Consider the following 19,200-nt stretch of genomic DNA (forward strand, 5'->3'; position numbering starts at 1 on the left):
GCTTCGTTTGAGCGATTAAGTCTCTCTTTACGTAGCTTAATCGGCTCGCGCCGGCAATCGAATTACACGTGCCCGAGACTAGAGACTAAATGGCTCTTAGTAAAAAAGGTACCAACGTCACTTGGTCACTTTGACGCGCTCTTCATTTGCATTTCAAGCTTTCGGAGTTTCCTCTGTCGCGTCAGACTCGTTCTCTTTAATCCGGCGAGTCCTCCCGCGCGCAGCCGCAACTCCGCTCTTTTTTTACCTCTCACCTTGTTCCGGCCTGGCGATCGACTTTATTTTCTCGTTCGATAAAAGCCTCGGCGACGCTGAAAGAAGTGCCGCCAGCGGCGAGCGCGGCAAATCCGGCAGGTGGTCTTTCAGTCGGCGTTGAGCTTGCAACGCTCGGCCAGCTGCGCCTCGCCGCGCCGCCGTGTCGTACAAAGCCCCCTGCTATCGATTAGTCGCTCTACAAAGAAAATAGATCAGGCCTCGCTCGAGCGCCACGCGAGCCGGCAGCCCCGCTGCCGCTTGCAGTCAACCTCTGTGTTTTCCTTTAATGCCACTGGCTTTTCTCTCTGTACTAATATCACGGGCTCTGGTCTCCCTCGTTCCAGCTCCACGCTACATCACTCATTTGTCCCCGTCTCTCGATTAATTTTCTGCCTTGGCTGCGTCGCTTACAGGCGCTACATGCCCTGCGGATTAAATCAAATTAATTATAGCACAATCGTAATAATTCAATTGACCGTCTGTCTATAATTGAATTCCAGATGCACGTTGCTTTCATCCAGAAAACAATAGGAATTTTACACATACATATAATTCGATGCGATTGCTGCGAACTTTCTGCCGCTTTATAATTCAAAACCACTCGATTACACGCACGTACACAGAAATGCCTAATAGTGCCAGCTTTGTTGTTGTTATTTTTTTCAGTTCGATTAGTGCGCGCTCCGAGAAATAATATTCGAGAAATGAAAGAAAAAAACGGCAAACAGCTGTAAAGATCAAGATTACTTCCGCGCTGGTCGGCTCGATAGGAAACCAGAGAAATACAACCGATCGCGATGTACGTTGTCGAAGCGCGCGACAGTGTGTGCACTGAGGATCTATTCTACTTTTTGCGCGCTTTAACCCTCCCTTCAGCGCGTAAAGCCGTGGGTATTTTCACTCTCAAAGTACGCTGTGCCGCGATCTCGCTGCCTTTGTAGCGTCTGGCGTGTGGCAACGCGTTTTCGGCAAATCTCCACGAAAAAATCTGACTAACATCGACGTATAAATCAAATTCACTCGATAAAATAAAAGCGTAAACTCGGAGAGAAACGCGAATTGCAATAGCGTCAAAGCGAAAACAAAAAAAAAAACAAGACTTTTTAATGCTTTTCGGTACACGCGCTGCGCGAGGCAGAGCAGAGCAATTCATCACGCACGTACAACGTGACGCGGCTGCTCAGTCTCGTTATTTCGGCGGTGAACCGTTTGGCAAGCGCGCACGACCAATGAGAAATCGTTTTCGATATAAATTGGCTCGGGCGTGCGACTCGACGGAGTACAACGTGGCTTTCGTCAAACGCAAGGGAGAAGAGAGAGACACACACACACACAAAGGCAGTGTCGCGCCTAACAGGGTCAAACATTGTAGAGGCGGCAGCTCAATAAAAGCACCAAGCTACATTCTACATCGCGCGGCGTACGCACACGCGAGTGCTTGTCCCGTTGACTTTTTAACATTCGCCGCTCTCGACAACCACGACTTTGCTTTTTTCATGTTACGATTAGAAGCAACATCAAGATTCATACATGAAACGACCTCGCGCCCCAATCGTACGCGATAACGCTCTCCACTTTCCGTTGAATAATATTCACGCAACTTGCTCTCTATTGTCCCGAACCGATTCGCTCAGCTACAGCCACGAATAACTTCCAACAACCGCTCAATTCAAAATTGCATAATTTTCAGTTTCATCTTTCAGTGTGTTACGGGGACTTGGAGATTGCATTGAACTGACCAACAATAGCTACAGTAACATAAACTAATGTATGACTGGCTGAAATGTGTTTTGGCATCGTGCGCCGTACGAATGTTAATATAAAAGGAAAAAATAAAAGATATTAATAACGATTATTGCAAAGAGAGAGAGAGAGAGAGAGAGAGAGAGAAAATTAATAGCAGTAGTGTGCGATAAAAGTATCTGGCAGAAAGAAACGTAGGTCGCGTAAGCGTGCTTGGCTGGTTTTTCATTCGTCCGCGCGAGACCAAGATTACATCGCCAAGTGGAGCGATAAAAGAAATAGGGAAAAACAGCATGAAGCACGTTACACGCGAGAGAGAAAGAGGAGAGTCTGTGTGCGTGAGTGCGCGCGCGCGTGTGTGTGTATGTAAACAATAAGAAAGGGTACATACAAGGATAGATGTGGGAGTTGTTATTATCGTCGATTTATCGTTGTACAGCATCGAGACACGCAGGAGACGCTGACCGTCCTAGACAGGCTGGATCTCGACACGGAGAAGCCAAGCGACGAGGAGCTTGCGCGCAAGTTTGGCTTCGAGGAGGCCTACTACAAGAACGAGCTCAACTGGTGGCAGAAGCTCAAACCAAAAATGTGGTCCCTTTTCGATGAACCCTACTCCTCCAATGCTGCCAAGGTCGGTAAACTTTAAGCTCTTCAAGCTCATCCTTAAAAAAAACAGTATTTGTCAGTCATGTCAGTCTGTCGTACGGATGTGTGCGCCTATCTATCGTGCGATATAAAGGTCCACGCTGTCCACATTAACCTTTTTCGCTCTCGATCAATCAAGTAAAAGATCTTATCTTAAAGAGTTATGCCAACCTTTTTATATCGAATCTAATCTATATAGGTTATTGTACATTTTATACATATATCTTGTTCTATCTATGTATCAGTATATTCTATTCTTATCTGTTGCTCCTATACGTTCCACTGCTTTACCATTACTTCTTTTCAGTCTGCCGATTATGCTATATAGTAGCCTGTTATGTTGTTACGTGCATTTACAACCATTTAATTTTTATGAATAGAAGACAAGACGAACTTTCTTTCATCATTACTCTTACTATTATTATTTTGTTGCTCTGCATGGAACGCTCAACTATATTATATTGTGACATTCGCTCGTACATAAACATATTGCATATCCCAGACATTTTTCAAATAGCCGTATAGAAAAGTGAATAATGAATCAGCGATACGCGTCACAAGCGTCCATTCGCGTATTTGATCAGGGCAGCGAAGCATCTCGCGAGCAGAGTTGGCAAAGTTTGAATATTAAAAGCGCCGTTCTCTCCGGAGAGCTTTCGAACAGCTTTCCTTTTCTCCTGTGACGTGTTATAAATCACACCTTCCTCTCAGAATGCAGCCGAGAGCACGCACTCAATACGCCCTAATTAACTCCTAAAGCGACTACTACAACTATGCCTTGGCTCTCCTTGTCTAATTTTTCGGGTCGCTGAACTTGCAGCGCTCGCGTGTAAACGAACGTAGTGCTTTTCAAAAATTCAAAACTCGTTTTCTTTTTTTCTCATCGACATAGACTTGCTATGATAAAGTGGACTTTGCCAAATCTCTCGTGAACTTCGAAGCTTTGGATAAATAAGCAGTGGAAGCGAAAATTGCTCGTAAGCAGCACGCAATATTCCTAATTTTCTCTTAGAGAGGTTAAAAAAATTGGTTACTCCAAAGTTCTAATTACATGTACATACCAGCTCTAGAGCAGCACCTTTAATTGAGATCTTTACTGCCGCTTGATTGCCTCTAAAAAGTAAAAAGAAAGAACGAAGAAAGCTCGAGTTCGAATCCACGCAGTTATAGGTATAACACGTGGGTGCAAAGAAAGCTTATAGCTACGTAGAGCTGATATTCGAGCTGAGTTTGGTTAAAGACTTGCACGCAGGAATGCTTCGTGTGCTTGAAAAGAGGAGCCGCACGGAGCTTTTCCGCGCGCGTAATGGTAACGTAATAAGGGTGACGAGATGTAGAGAGCGTAGAACAACAACGGCGCTTCTCAGACGCGTCGTCGATGTAGTATGCAAACTCAGCAGCCAGCATGCCGCAAATGCTTTGTCTGTGCACGCGCTGGAAAGAAAGAGAAAAAGAAAAAGATGGAAAAGAGGGATAACGAACGGTGGTGTCGTGCGGCGCAAAACCCAAGCGGAAAGAGCGCAGGGACAGGTAGCGTTGAAGTGTAGTCTGATTGAAATTTTACAGATAATCGGCGTGATCTCGGTGTTCTTCATCTGCGTGTCGATCCTGTCGTTCTGCCTGAAGACCCATCCGGACATGCGAGTGCCGGTGATCGTCAACAAGACGGTGTACGGCGCGAACAACACACAGACCTGGGCGCTCGACAAGACCCACACCAACGCCCACGACGCGTTCTTCTACATCGAGTGCGTGTGCAACGCCTGGTTCTCGCTGGAGTTCATCATAAGGATAGCCGCGTCACCGAACTTGTGCGACTTCATCAAGAGCTCGGTCAACCTGATCGACATGATCGCGACGATGAGCTTCTACATCGACCTGCTGCTGCAGCGCTTCGCCTCGCACCTGGAGAACGCCGACATCCTCGAGTTCTTCAGCATCATCCGGATAATGCGGCTGTTCAAGCTGACGCGGCACTCGAGCGGCCTGAAGATCCTCATCCAGACGTTCCGTGCGTCGGCCAAGGAGCTGACCCTGCTGGTCTTCTTCCTAGTCCTCGGCATCGTCATCTTCGCGAGTTTGGTCTACTACGCCGAGCGCATCCAGTACAATCCGAAGAACGACTTCAAGAGCATACCACTGGGTCTGTGGTGGGCGCTGGTCACGATGACCACTGTCGGCTACGGCGACATGGTGCCCAAGACCTACGTGGGCATGTTCGTCGGCGCGCTGTGCGCTTTGGCAGGCGTGCTCACGATCGCCCTGCCGGTGCCCGTGATCGTCAGCAACTTTGCGATGTATTACAGTCACACGCAGGCGCGAGCCAAGCTCCCCAAGAAGAGGCGCCGAGTGCTTCCCGTGGAGCAGCCCCGAGTGCGCGTGCCGGGGCTCCCGGCGACCGGCGGTGCGGCCCAGCCCGGCTCCCAGAGCCACTCGGCCCACGCACCGTCGGCCACCGGCCACTGCCATGCCAACCAAGAGACTACAGGGCCTCCTAGCAGGCATCAGAGGGCCAACGCCATCAAATCCGCTCACTCCAAGGATCCTTTCGCCATCAAGTCGGGTGAGTCCGCCCCGCTCTCCCCGTTGCAGCTGCTCACTTTCAGCCGTTTATTCGTCCTAGGCCTGTTGGCCGTAGTATTACCGACCGCTAGCAGTAGTGCCTTATTTCTCATCTCTTTCTATCCCCCATGAGTCCTCTCGTAGAAAGCCCAATAAGCCTCTGCTCTGCTCTTTCGTCTCCTACTCCAATTCACCAACCCAATTTTTCGATCGATCCATTTTCCAGCCCAAACCACGTACGACGACATTTCCGAACCTGCCATCCTTTCCAATCTCTAATTATCAATTGTTTTTCGTGTAGGAAGCCACGTTTAATATCGCTAAATTTCCACGGATTTCGTATTCACCTCTTTAAATAAAAACCAGGATTTATAGTTGAAATTCGACTTTCTGCTTTTGCCGGTACGAAACAAAACAGTTCAAACTATACAGATCAATATTTTGTGTTGAGTTTACACACCTATACACCAGCCAGTTGTACAGTTGCAAAAATACTTATATATATAACATACTGTTTATTATACACACCAATGTCAGTTTTCGTACTCTCACATGTGTTTATACGTACATATATCATACTTGGCACGATGAAATGCTCACTTTATCAATTTTAAAATGTGGAACTCGTGTAAAAAAACGATTTAACACGTACTAGCAGTAATAACAATAAAGGCAAACATTTCAACTGATATGGGTTTGAATGGAGTAAGTGCAATTGTTCAACGTAAAAATCACAAAACCGGATTTTCACTGACAGCCATCGAAAAGTCGAATAATCAAAAACTTTTAAAATATTTGTATCATTTTGTTTCGTTCGCTCAATTGTGTACTGAATAAAAAAATTTCCATATAATGCACCCTCTTTCATTTACGTATGCACGATAAAATTCGACTGCATCAATTTTTCAATAGAATAGACTGTGAGAGGCCAAATAAAAACAAAATAATTCTTTTCAGTCCGCAATTTTTTTTCGATGCGCATAACAAATGGCACTAGCTCTATAATTTTACGGATGTATCTATTTCACCGCAATTCCCACTCTGCATTCCTTTACTGTATATAGTATACATAGTAACATACAATAGCGCACTGTAAAAAGCTGAATTCCGCACAATTTTATATGAATTACTCTATATTGCATAATACATAAGGCTTTATTTCATTTTCTTAACATTAAATTTCATTTTAATTCACTCTCTATTCTATTGATTGACTCTTCATCGGAGAAAATTACTCAATATTAATCGTATAAAGCATTGTTCAGAATTGATTTCTTATTATACTCATAATACAACTCCTACATGTAGTTCAATCTCGTTCACGTTTTGATAAAATCCATTGTATATTTAGTCGATGAAGCGAATTCTTTTCCAGAGCAAGCGAGCATACATCAATTTAAAAAATACGCTAAACTTTACACTCTGTGTATTCAACTGTTTTTTTTAATTTACTTGTATTTATCAAGCTTAATTCATGAGATTTTGGATGCGGCACAGACGGCAATAGGCAAAGCTTGCGACGCTTTCGATAAAACAATAGCACGCGAAAGCTCGTCAGAGATTTTCTGCACTACGACTCGAGTGGTTAGCTTTACAAATGAAGATGGCATAAGACAAAGCGGTAGGAAAATCTCGTAGAAGCGGATGGCTCGTCAAAACAAAAGAAGCGAGAGAAAAGTGGCGTGGAAGAGTCTCGGGGTGGGTTTGTGGAAAATCAGTATTTTCATTCGGGCCGACTGGCTGGTTCGAAGCTCGGTATAACGAGCCAAAAATAACTCGTGTACCGCAACTGTAGGCTGACCTATGCCCGCGCCTTTACCTACTACTCGCTTTCGCAGAGAGAGAGAGAGAGAGAGAGAGAGAGAGGGAGGGAGCGAGATCAGCTGCGGGCGAACGCCACCGCCGACTGAATATTCATGACGCACAGTTCTTCGCGCCGTGTCGAACCGAGTCGAGTCTCGCTCGCTGTAGCTTTTCGTGTCCGAGTTTTCGAGCCCCCAAGATGCGCGCAAGCTGCTCTATTCAAGCGGTTATAATTGCGCATGCGCTTGATAGAATGTGTGTGTGTGTGTGAGGGAGAGAGAGGGAGAGGAAAAAATCTTTTTCACAGACGATGAGGCGGCGATGGCGTAAAGCCACAGCAGCCAAAGGAACTTTTGCGCTCGAAGGCCTTTAGACGGGCGGCGAAGGGGGATGAAAAACGTCAGCGCCTCGACACGAGAAAAGCCTTCGTTGACTTGTCGAATGAGGAAGTCGCATCACCAGATGAAGCTCGGCGTTCGGCCGGCCGAGAAAAAAAAAACGAAGAGGCTGCTGCTGTAGGTCGATTGCGCTATATATAGGCCGAGGACGCGCGGGCGTTCTCTCTCTCTCTCTCTCTCTTCCTCTCACTTCAATAGCCCGGAGCGTCCTTTCTTTCATTCGATTCGAGGCTCGAACTCGTGGCCCGCGGCCGTCAGATTACAGCTAGAGGATTCGATCGGATTTTAATCTACCGCCGACGTCGACTCTCTCTCTCTCTCTTTCTCTTTTCGCGAGAGATGATCAGAGAAACAGCTACATCTGCGACGCTTAACGAAAGAGAGACAGGGAGACCCAGACATACAGACAGACAGACACAGACAGAGAAAAACCGTCACATTATGTATGAATTAATCTGCAAGCTTCGTGTGCTCTTGACCCTTACAACTTTAGCGCGTTGCCCGAGGTGCTGTATACCATTGGACAGGCGCGATAAAAACGAGCTTTACGAGGGGGGAGGGGTAATCTATTAGCCGCACACTTTCCACAGCTTTCCAAAATAACGCTCATTATTATTCCTTGGCACATACTCTTATCTGACATGCAGTCTGTTTTTCCCCAACAGATGAACTTCATGGCACCTTGCAAATTGTAAATATCAGCTAGAGTTGAATTCCGCACAGTCTCGCAAAATTATATGAATAACAGTCTGATTATAAGCCAAAAAAAAAAACAATTTAAAAAACTGGATTTGTGCGTGACTGTTACAGACGAGGATCGAAAGAGTGCAAATCTCCGAACCAACGGGACCAAGACAGGCACGGGCTAAGGCTCCGTTCACGCAAAAGAGCTCCGCCCGAGCCATGTCAAGAGAATAGCAGTGCTGTAGCCAGTTGATCAGCGCGAGCAAGACTACGAAACACGGAGACAGATATATATGTATAGACGAACTCGCAAATGTGTACGATACATCAGGAGTATATCCAAGAGCAAGTAAGCTTGTTGCAAGCGAAAACCAAAGAAGTGAACAAGAAAAAAAGGGAGTCAGTAATTTTCCTTTTCCTGCGAGGATCCCGCTACCGCGAGGCCGAGGCCCAGTAACGGCAGTAGCTCTCTTGCAGCCCTGGCGTCGTGGCAAACCCCATTGAAGTCTGCTTCAGGATTACGATCCAAGTTTCATTACAGCGCGGCCAATCCTGTCGCCGACTCCATTGGGAACGACGCCGAGCTGAATATACGTTCAGCTGCTGCGAGCGTGCTGAGGCCCAGTGCGCAGCCTCTCAGCAATAGCACAAATACGTACGCGCGCATATATACACGGAGGCATCTATAAACGCTCGATAATCGACTCAGAACGGAGACTCAGAGTAAGAAGTAGAGGTAGAACCGAAGTTAATTTGGAATACTTTTGCGTACTCTAGATATATATGTATATATCTTTTCGATTCGCGCGCTCAATCTTTCTGTCGTATCGCCGCTATTTCCCGAACTAAAAGTGCAACTTCCAAAATTGTCGGTCCTATTTCTCTGACTCGGTCTGGCTCTCCGTCTCTCGAGGCGAAAGTTCGGCAGTGTAAATTAAACCACGGCAATGCTACAAACTGTTTACTCGAAACTTGGCCACTCAAGTGGAATAAAAAAAAAGCGGACGGAAAATTGACGAAAGCTCGGGCCCTCTATGTATCTATAAAACGATCAAAGAAACAAAAATTGGAGCTGATTGCGCCTGTACATACACGCACACACGTACACTTGCACACACTTGTACCGAGGGATTCAGAGAGTGTATGGCACCAGTAGTTGATATATACGGCAAACTCCCGTACCGAATTGGTCCCACTGCGGCAATCCCTTTCGGAAGCCCCCTAAAGCGAGAGACGGGCCAAAGTCATCGAGAGCCGCTCGCTGCCTGCTACTTTTCGTGATCCAAACTTGGATACCTATATAGGTACACGTAAAGCGCATTAGGATATAGAGAGCGAGCGAGAGAGCCGATCAAGAAAGACGCGCGCATCCCAAATCCACCAGAGGAGCAGCGCAAACCGAGAGGAAAACTCGCGTGAAATTGATTTAGCCTCGGCTGCTCTACATCTGCGTTCTGCGTGCACCCTCCTCTATCTCTCACTCTCCCTCTCGTCTCCTTTTTGATGGGAAAGTCGAGTATCGTATAGCGTTATGCCTGCTTGTCTTTTCCCGCTTATTTTGCTCTCCTTGCGTGTACCTGTGCTCGCGTACGCGCGCAACGATACTTGCATTCCGCTTACGCTTACGCTGTCGTTATTCCATCCACCGCCACGGAATATATACTCTTCAACCTAACAAAACGTGGAATTTTCCAGCAAGAATGCCCGGCGAAAGCTCTTTTCATTTTCATGAGCTGCATCAGCGGGGAATACATATAAAAAGTAGAAACACAGGCAAGCCGCATGGGAGAAAATAAAACGTCGTTGAAAAGTATAATATATACATCGGGAGAAAGAGAAGGAGAGATTTCAATAAAAGCTCGCAATAAGATATATGGCAGTGAACTTGCGAGCTTGCGAGACAGCTTACGGTTCGACTTATCAACAAGAATTCACTGTGCCAGTAGTGCACGATCGACATCTCATTTTGTCAACGTGAAATATTCTTGAGCGCTCGAGAATTCTCAGGCTGCAAACAGTTTCAAGTATTTCGATTTACACGCGCGAAGTAAGAGAGCTTGTGTGGGTGTAAGTGTACGGGTAAAATCGATTATCACGCGACGCCAAGCTCATTCATTTCCTCTCCATTGCCACGCGAAACTTGAAGCACAGCGCGCACGCTATAGCAGGAGATAATTCCTTATTATTATCTCGCGAACGCGGAAGCTCCGTTTTCCTGGCAACGCCGTCGAAAGAGAGAGAGAGAGAGAGAGAGGGAGAGAGACTTGTCGCCTCGAGCGCGATTAATTAGTCTAATGGACTTTGTGCTCCCGAGGAGTCGTCGTCGTTTATCGGCGAGCTCTCGTTCGCTCTCGTCGCACAATAAAATTTCCCGTCGCCTGCCGGTTAACGCTCCTCCTCTCCGGCGAAATTTGCGATACACACGCGAACGCCACCGCTACTCTCTTTTATACGAGGCACTCCGGAGCGTGAGCTCGCGCGCACACGCGCGCGCGTCACCTGATGTATTGCACTCTCTCGAGCCTCATATCGTCGGGACCAATCAGCCCTTCCTTTATTACATCAACCGCCAGTCTCACTTTTTATCATCCCCTCGCTGTCGCAATTTCGTTTGCGTATCGTCTCAGACGGCGGGCCATTTTCCGCACGCGTGCGAGCGAGAAAGGGAGAGCGCGACAGAGAGCTAACGCATATATGCTGACAAGCCGTAAATCCTTATATGCGCCTGTAAAATCCGATGGCGCGTTTCGCCCACTCGACGTCAGCTATTGTCGGCGTCGCCGTACCTTCGCGATTCGCACGTCGAATCGGGCGCAGCTGCGTTTCATCACGGGCGTTCATACACCTCTCTGCCGAACCTCGAGGCAAGCGTTCGCGTTTGCATCTCGAGCTAGCCGTGAGGAATGCCAGATTTCGCCGGGTCCGCGTAGCCGGAATGTGCTGGAGAGCGAGCTTGTCCTTGGCTAAATGGATATACTCGGCCTGCTCTGCGAGGAACAAGTCAGCCCGCGGGTCGCATTATACGAGTTTGAAATTCAAAGCGTGCAGCGTAGTCACGCTTTATTTTATTAGAATGAGAAAAACGCCGGGGAGATAGAGAACGAGAGAGAGAGAGACAACAGTGCGCGCGTAACGAAGTAGGCGGCACTAAGAAAAAGACGCAGCTTTCACCAATGCATTATGCATGGTAGATTATAAGCCGCGGATAAATCCCAAGGAAAAATACATCATTTTTCTCCCTTCGCCAAGTTTATTCCACCAAGTTCACGATAAACTAAGTTGAATGCATAATCAATTCTATCGCAGTTGCTATTAATGCTCGTGGATTCTCTTAGCGCGAGAAAAGAGACACGCAGTGGTGTGCGCGAGGTGACAAATAAATATTGGTAGAAGGCATTTCATTGAATCATTACGTGACTGATTTAGTGGCATTAATGTCGATACGACGCCATAGTCATCCCGTGGGCCAGTAAATAGACGACGATAGGTGAATCCGGGAGCAGGATACGTTGTAAAAGGATTGTACGAACGTGGGAAGAGGGGGAGCGGGGAGGACGGAAAGATGAAAAGAGTGAAATAGGGAGGGAGGCATCGGTGGAAAAAGGCGACTTTATTGGGAAAGCGTGGCTCTCGCAGGCATGTGTCGCCAGAGAAGACAGCGTGGCACCGAGGCGAGCGAGTTTCAAGCCAATCCTCGCAAGCGCTTGTTGCGCGCGCTGGCTTCGCTCGCGGAAACTGCCCCGCCGAGGTCACGAAGCTTTGCCGCGGTCGGCGGGTGGCTTCGCGCCACCTGCTAGCTGAATCGTCCATCCAGCCAGTGCGCCGCGCATCTCTTTTTACGCGCTGTTTCTTCTCTGGGCTCCCCCCCCCCCCCGTCGCTGGCCAGAGCTCGCGAATCGCGCGATTTTCCGCTTCTTCAAAGCTTTTTACGCCTCGTTACCCACAGCTGCACCCGGATAAACTTCCATTTTGTGGTTTGTAATTAGACAAGCTTTTAACTACCGTTAACCTGCTTCTCTTTTTTACTTCTAAAGCGTAGAAGCCATGTTTTTTTAGTCTTATATTCGTTGATTATCTGAACGTTAAGCCAATAGTATCCTCGGGCTAGCTTTCGCGAAAATTGCTTTAATTTTCCACTGCTCGCAAGTCCGGTGTTTATTCCGTCTCATTTGTTGTTTCGGCTGTGCGATCTTGCTAATGAAATTGCGGATTTTCTTTTTCATGGTCGGCGAATAAAAATGATATTTGTATAAAGTTTACGTATACGTGAATAAACAAACAGCGGGCGTCGGTGTATTTGAAAGATCAATCATTATTTTTCAGTTATAAGCTTCACTGAGTGAGCTTCCAAAAGTTTTCGTGTCTGAATCCTCTTGACGCGACTTTATCAATACTTACAGCTGGACACGTTGAACATGATTAAATATTTCGTCTGGATTTGCCGCAACGGGATATAAGAATTAGTGCACCAAAAATGGAGTTCCGCGCGCGAGCGAGAAACAGAGAGAAATGTAGGCAGAGTGAGCGGAAACGACGAGGACGGCTCTCGACAGGAAATCGAAAATTCTTCAAATTTCCTCTGGAATCTAAAATGTGTAGCGCGTATGAAGAGGAGTGAAGGGAAGGAAGGCTCGAGCACTTGGAGTTGAAAATACTCCTTCGGTGCTCGCTGTTGGGAACGTGCGACTGCTAATTCTCTCTCGCTTGCTTTTTTTTCTTTTTTCATCTCTGCTTTATTGTACCAACGCAGCCCCAGAGCATCGCCCGTTTAGCGCGCTAAGACCAAAGCTCCTGTATGTACACAATCGATCGTAAGCTTCCGCCAAATTGACGCAGATAAATGACGTTGAAAAATACAATCGTTTCTTCTTTTGCAGACAAACAAATCTCGCGACAACGCCGTTAGCATCACAACTCCTAGTCACGCAAAACTAGATTGTCAGAATTACTTAAAAGTATCAAAGCTCCTGAGATAGTCGTTGGTTTTCGGAGCACTGAATAAGAGACACTGAGCGTTGTTCACTCGTCGCGATTAATAAATTAATGGATTCTCGTATTCGCATGCTTGTATGTATATGGACCTGACGCCATAAGTTATCCGTGCCAAGCTCTGCAACTTAATCCCTTCCTTTTAACCAGCCCTGCTATACATATTACGTACACTTTGCTTTCTCATGCCCTTTCATTCATTTTTCCTCGGTTGCATTGTTTTTGTGCTCGCACGAGCCATCCTCATAAATTTCGTAATTGAATTAGAAGTGAGAAAAGTTCATTTGTTTTGAATACAAAATATTCGTTCAAATATATTATCTACACTTCGCCATGTAGAGATTGCTTATCTGTACAAATTCATTCGTGTCCGCTGGTAGCTCGTGGGGATAAATAAGGTAATGCGATCGCAGCACAATGGGTGAATAAAATTTGACAAGCTTGTAAGCATTTTTCAGCTAAATAGCAAGAAGGTACGAGAAACAATAAATAAAATTGTTATGAATGCACGTAGTAGTTATGAAGTGAACACTCTCAAAATGTTACAATGGTATGGAAAGATATATTTTATTCTAGGAAGATCTACTCAAATTTGTATATTCTCTCTACTATGAAAGACTCCTCCTTTGTCCTATCTACACTGCGTATATTTAGAGACAACGATTAGGCGAAAGCATAAACGCAATCCTGTACCAGATAGCGACTGAATTTGAATAAACCTTCTACAGAAAAAAAATTTTTACAGTATAACATCTTGTAAATTGTGTAGAATTTTTTACGAGTTTGAAAGTTTCATGTTAAAGTTTTGTCTTTGATTTAATTCTTAGAAGGGGACGTTTTTCTTTGCTTGTAATAATAATATAAGCTTAATTGTAGATGGACATTCAATTCATTACATTTTCTTACAGGAATCAATCTTTCATCAAAACTGTAGTATACATTAACGATTAACATTAACTCTAACGATGCGTACGCTTTGAAGATAATGCCGTAAAAACAAATTAATAAAGTTAAAGTAAAGCATTGTTTCTCTGAGTAAACTCATTAGATTACTCGTGAATAATAATTGCCATTACTCGCGCACGATGACAAACACATACATTTCTCTTGCAGTTGTTATAACGATTTAAGATAGCATTAGGAACACAAGGAGGTGCAACGTTGAAGCATTCCAAAAACTACGTATTTTGACTAGTCGTCCCACTTCCATCATGATATGTGTACCTACATACTTATAAGCTTTTCATTGACTTTAGTTGTTGGAAGAAAAGTAAAAGATTGGTTGAGACTATAGAGAAGAGAGAAAAAAAAGTGAGACTTATTAGGTATCGAGCATAAAGGTTTATTAATTGCTCTTAACGCTAGCGTCTCTTTCATCGAGGAATTTCGTTGAATAAGACGCTTCCCCCGAAGGCTTCTCTATTTCCTTGGCGTTTTTCCGCCTCTTATCCGCGTTTTCCCTCCCCTTTTCAGCTCAAATTCCAAGAGAACGGCAGCGACGGCTTCGACACTCAAGCTCTCTGTCTCTCTTTCTCTCTCTCTCTCTCTCTCTCTCTCTCGTTGTTTGTCGTCACGTTGGACACGCAGAGACGATACTTTAAACGCTATTTAGGTACCGGCGCTGATTGACGCGGGACCTTTTTCTCCGTTTAAAACAGAATTTTTTTAACTCCCGCGCTCTCGCTAGTCCAGCAGTCCCTCTTTTTCTGTTTCTCTCTCTCTCTCTCTCTCTCTCTCTCTCTCTCTCTCTCTCTCTCTCTCTCTCTCTCTCTCTCTCTCTCTCTCTCTCTCTCTCTCTCTCTCTCTCTCTCTCTCTCTCTCTCTCTCTCTCTCTCTCTCTCTCTCTCTTTCCCGAAGGAAAGTCCAAGTAAAATTTTACGGTTTTTTCGCACGCGTATCCACTTGAGTGTTCCTTTCTCTTTTTTCGTCGTGTCGCTTTGATCGGTATATCGTGAAAAATCACGCTGTTTTGTAACACTTGAGTGCGCAGCTGTCGTCAAAGAGAACGAGCGACGTCCTTTTCTTTTTCAATCGATATTACATCTCGAAAGATCCCTCTCTCAATGCTGCCTATCATTGAAAAAAACAAAACGATGCGTCAAAGTCAAAAATACTAAAAGTATTGTCTTTCAAAATGACAAATTCCATTAAAGGAATGATAAGTTTCTTCTTCCAGTAATTGCGCACTTGAAATATTGTCGTGACAAAGAGGGGGAGATCGATAAAGTCATTGTTGAGGGTAATCAGGCAGTAAAAAACCATCAGTCATTTTGAGAGGGAGAGATAAGTTAATTGGTCGAGGCATAATCGTAGTACAGTGTCCGCGAAAATGCCAATTTCGATGAAATCTCTGTTACACGAAGGCACCGGCACGGTAATCTACACACACACACACGTATTGGCATTGCATGTAAAGTTCGTCTAATCGAGGGTGATTTACTGTCTCTTTTAATCTCCGTCGATACGCTCTTTCCTCTCGTTTTGTTTAAGACAGGAAATATTGTTAGCCGTTAAACAGACAAAACGTTAATCGTTCTATTTATACGTTTTCTGAATTTAAACACCACTACTCGTAGAATGGCTGATGTCCCAGTTGGTCCTCGTCGTACGTATCGACGGCATCGTCGTCACAAACGGTGTCCATAATTTCCATGGCGTGTGCGCCGTTTGCGACAAAAAAAAGCAACGAAAACAACAACAAAACGCTATACGAAAGGGGTAATTTTCAAGATAGGAGAGACAGCTAGCGAGTTGCGACGAAAAAAAATCTACGGTCATACAAAAACGTTGAGCACGAGTGTTTGCGATGTGTCGCATTCACTGCGCACAATCACGCAAAAGTGCATGAAACTGACAAAACGCACCTATTTTTCATGTTTTTTTTCTGTTATTCTTTGCAAACAACTATCATATATGTATAGGTATAATTCCAAGTAGTTTCATTTGAATAAAGTACAATTGAGATCGCAAAGTAGCATTTAAATAAAAAATCACAAGTCTAGAATGAAGAAGTAGGTCAATGTACAAAATAAATATCTCAAAAGTATCAAGCATATCAGTCATTGCACCTCGTCGCAAAACAGGCGTGAAAAAAATCATAGAAATATGGTCTTATCATTATTACGTACTTTATCGATAGACTTAGGCCGTAATATTCCCGCAAAACATTATTCTATATGCAAAGTGCGCTGTAAGTACCTATACGATTTATAATACACCGCACACGAGACGAATCACACGCGCAAATTTTTTTTTTCCGGAAGCGTAGCAGGGTATACATAATTGACAACGACGATGAACATAAAGCAAAGTGGGCATGACAAGTTAAAACGTGAGAATCGAAAGTAACGAATAAACGAACGAAAAAAAATATGCACCTACAGGGACAATGATTCACTTAGGCCGTGTACTGAAATCCAGAACGATCCCCTTACATCCCTACATACTTTCACATTTACACAAATTTATGAAGTAATTGCGCACTTTTCATACGTATTCTAATTAAATAAATGAATAAAACACTTGAGCTCAATTTCAGAGTGAGATCGTACGATGCCTGCTACTGATAAGCCCGAAACGCGCATATTGTAATAAGTGCTCGACAAAACAAATAATTGTAATTATGCGCCAATAAAAAAACATTGTACATAAAGCGTTTAGTTTTTAAACATTACGTCTGCGTATATTGGTATAAACGACTGTAATCCGTTGATTGCTGAGCGACAACTTTGATCGATAGTAATAAATAATCTGAACTGTGGTAGGATGATTTTAATGAATATCGTAGATTTGTTTAAACGATGACTACTATACTCCCGTGACTTTGATCGTATATAAAGTTTTCGCTAAGCAAACTTTTAATTAACAATCTCGAATGTTACATTAATAAAGTTCGTTTTATTTCTAGAATCGTGAGCAATACGAACTGACAATGATCGAACAATTTACAAGGACGATATAATAGTAACTGATGATAGTAAGCAAAGAGCATGCAATAATAATGAAAGAAAACAAATAAGCACATCGAAAGGCCTATAGTATCTCAGAAGACAGCCAAATAACGGAGCACGAATACATCTGCAAAAAATAAATCTCAAAGTTCGGATAAGACTCGTTGACCGTCCTCTCGAGGTGATCGGCGCACAGAGTGCAAAGCTCGTCAGTACATTGTGTAAAAAAAAACAAAAGTTCAGCGATAGTAGACGCACCAAAAATCGCTGCAGGCTGCGAGAAGCCGAAACCAACCAAAATCGTTGTCGAATATTGCCACTTTTTAACACCTCCTCCCTTTTATCAATGTTCTTATAGCTCCCTTTCATCTATCTCTCTTTCGCCCCTCAATAATCCATTACCATTCCTGCAACAAGCTCAGAAGACACTTTAGATTATCGTAGCTCTATTTAGCCAGAGGGCTTTCTTACACGACGCCTTCCGCGAGAATACGTATAAAATAGATGATACATCGTGGAGACGCGAGTTTTGACGTAAAAATGGAAAAAAAAAATACGAAAAAAAAAATAAATAAATAAATTTGAAACTCCGATGTACTCTCACCTTATTACACAAACACTCATATAAACACGACTTGCGTACAGAACTTAGCGACAAAAGTGCTTTTCAAGTTTTACTATAATTATAAACTATAATGATACTGCGACTTTTTCAATATTTTCCAGTAACAATTGAGGATCATCATCGGCTTTTTCGTTAGCCTTTAAAACTAATTCAATAACATTATAGCCCGATACGATGCGTTCGCGAGTCATTTATTATATATCTGCCATTATATGCATTATATTGCCGATGCCATCGACCGACGCGCGCGTTGTCATTATATTATTGTGATTAAGGTAGGCGCCGAGCGTGACACGTCTGCGGTGCCAACCGCCTGTTATAAGAGTTTACTAATTATATATATATATATAAATATATATAAATACAAATATATATATATAAGAGATTTTAATTATTAGCGAAGATCATATACGAAAAATATGAGATTATCTGACATGCGTGCTTTAACATATATTATCATAATGATATTTATTATGATGAATATTATGAATTAATTATTCATTATTATTATCAAGAACGTTGTCATTCTTAATATTACTACATTTATTAAGACTTTCATTATTATTACAATTATTATTATTGTAAAAAAATTACATTTGTAACTATTATGCGATCATTGTTATCAATACATTGAATGGGTACGCATTAACTTTTATGAGTACGAAGTAATGCATAAAAATATACGAATCGTTGCTAATTTTCACAATTAATAATTACAAAAAAATGAATTATACGTATAAATATATATTGTACGATGAGCCGAGTGCTTCGTTCACAACAAGCTAGCTGGTTTGTAAATAAAACTATTTAACTCTTTGAAATATCTCTTATATCCGTTGCTCTTGTTTCACCTGTATATCTCTTTTTATTTCAATTTTTAAAACCTTCGTCATTTATTTTTTTCTTTACAATAATTATTCAAATTTACATTGACGTGAAAAACGTTACTTCTTTGCTTAGCATATATTTTCAAAATATAAATTCCGTTGATATTTTCATTCCGATAAATCATTAAACAAGTACTACTTGAATCTTTCATAATGGCGATTATCTATCTTTTCGGTGGTTATCTTATTTCGCTGCTTTTCTTCTCTAAAAATACAAGTGTTTTAGCTCTTTCTCGACACGATACGATCAGCTTCACGAATTACCAGCAATAAATACGTGCAGCTAGTTGAGGCTTACTATAGGAGACGAGAGAAGGAGAGAGAGAGAGAGAGAGAGAGAAAGCGTACAGTTGAACACGCGATTTCAACAACAGGTCGTTTCAAGACCTACTTTGGACTTGGCGCCAGAAGATTCATTTTGTGCAAGCAAGGAACTCGGATATCGTATATACACCTACGTAGATTCTTATCCAGTGATAGCAATTACTGTGGCTGATGCTTTCGAATAGTACTGCGACCAATTCTAAGTGAGTAATAAAAGCACGTTAACAACAGTTGAGATTTATTTCTCTGAATGTCTTTTGTCATTTTTTTCGATACTTCATCGAATTTTGACCAAGGTACATTTCTGTAGAATTCAGTACAAAAATATGGTT

At 43.4% G+C, this 19,200-nt stretch overlaps 1 protein-coding gene across 1 annotated transcript in view; it reads left to right on the forward strand.

The window, feature by feature from the left end:
* Positions 1-18,697, forward strand: part of LOC131665998 (potassium voltage-gated channel protein Shaw-like) — a 33,742-nt gene extending 15,045 nt beyond the window's left edge. The window contains exons 3-5 of the mRNA XM_058938310.1: positions 2,438-2,632; positions 4,213-5,209; positions 8,220-18,697. Coding sequence (XP_058794293.1) covers positions 2,438-2,632; positions 4,213-5,209; positions 8,220-8,278 — 1,251 coding nt within the window. The 3' untranslated portion in view covers positions 8,279-18,697. The remainder of the gene's footprint in view (positions 1-2,437; positions 2,633-4,212; positions 5,210-8,219) is intronic.
* The last annotated feature ends 503 nt before the right edge of the window (positions 18,698-19,200 follow it).

The sequence above is a fragment of the Phymastichus coffea genome, unplaced genomic scaffold (assembly GCF_024137745.1).
Source record: "Phymastichus coffea isolate CEN01 unplaced genomic scaffold, Cenicafe_Pcof_1.1 PCOF00055, whole genome shotgun sequence".
In the NCBI taxonomy this organism is placed as follows: domain Eukaryota; kingdom Metazoa; phylum Arthropoda; class Insecta; order Hymenoptera; family Eulophidae; genus Phymastichus; species Phymastichus coffea.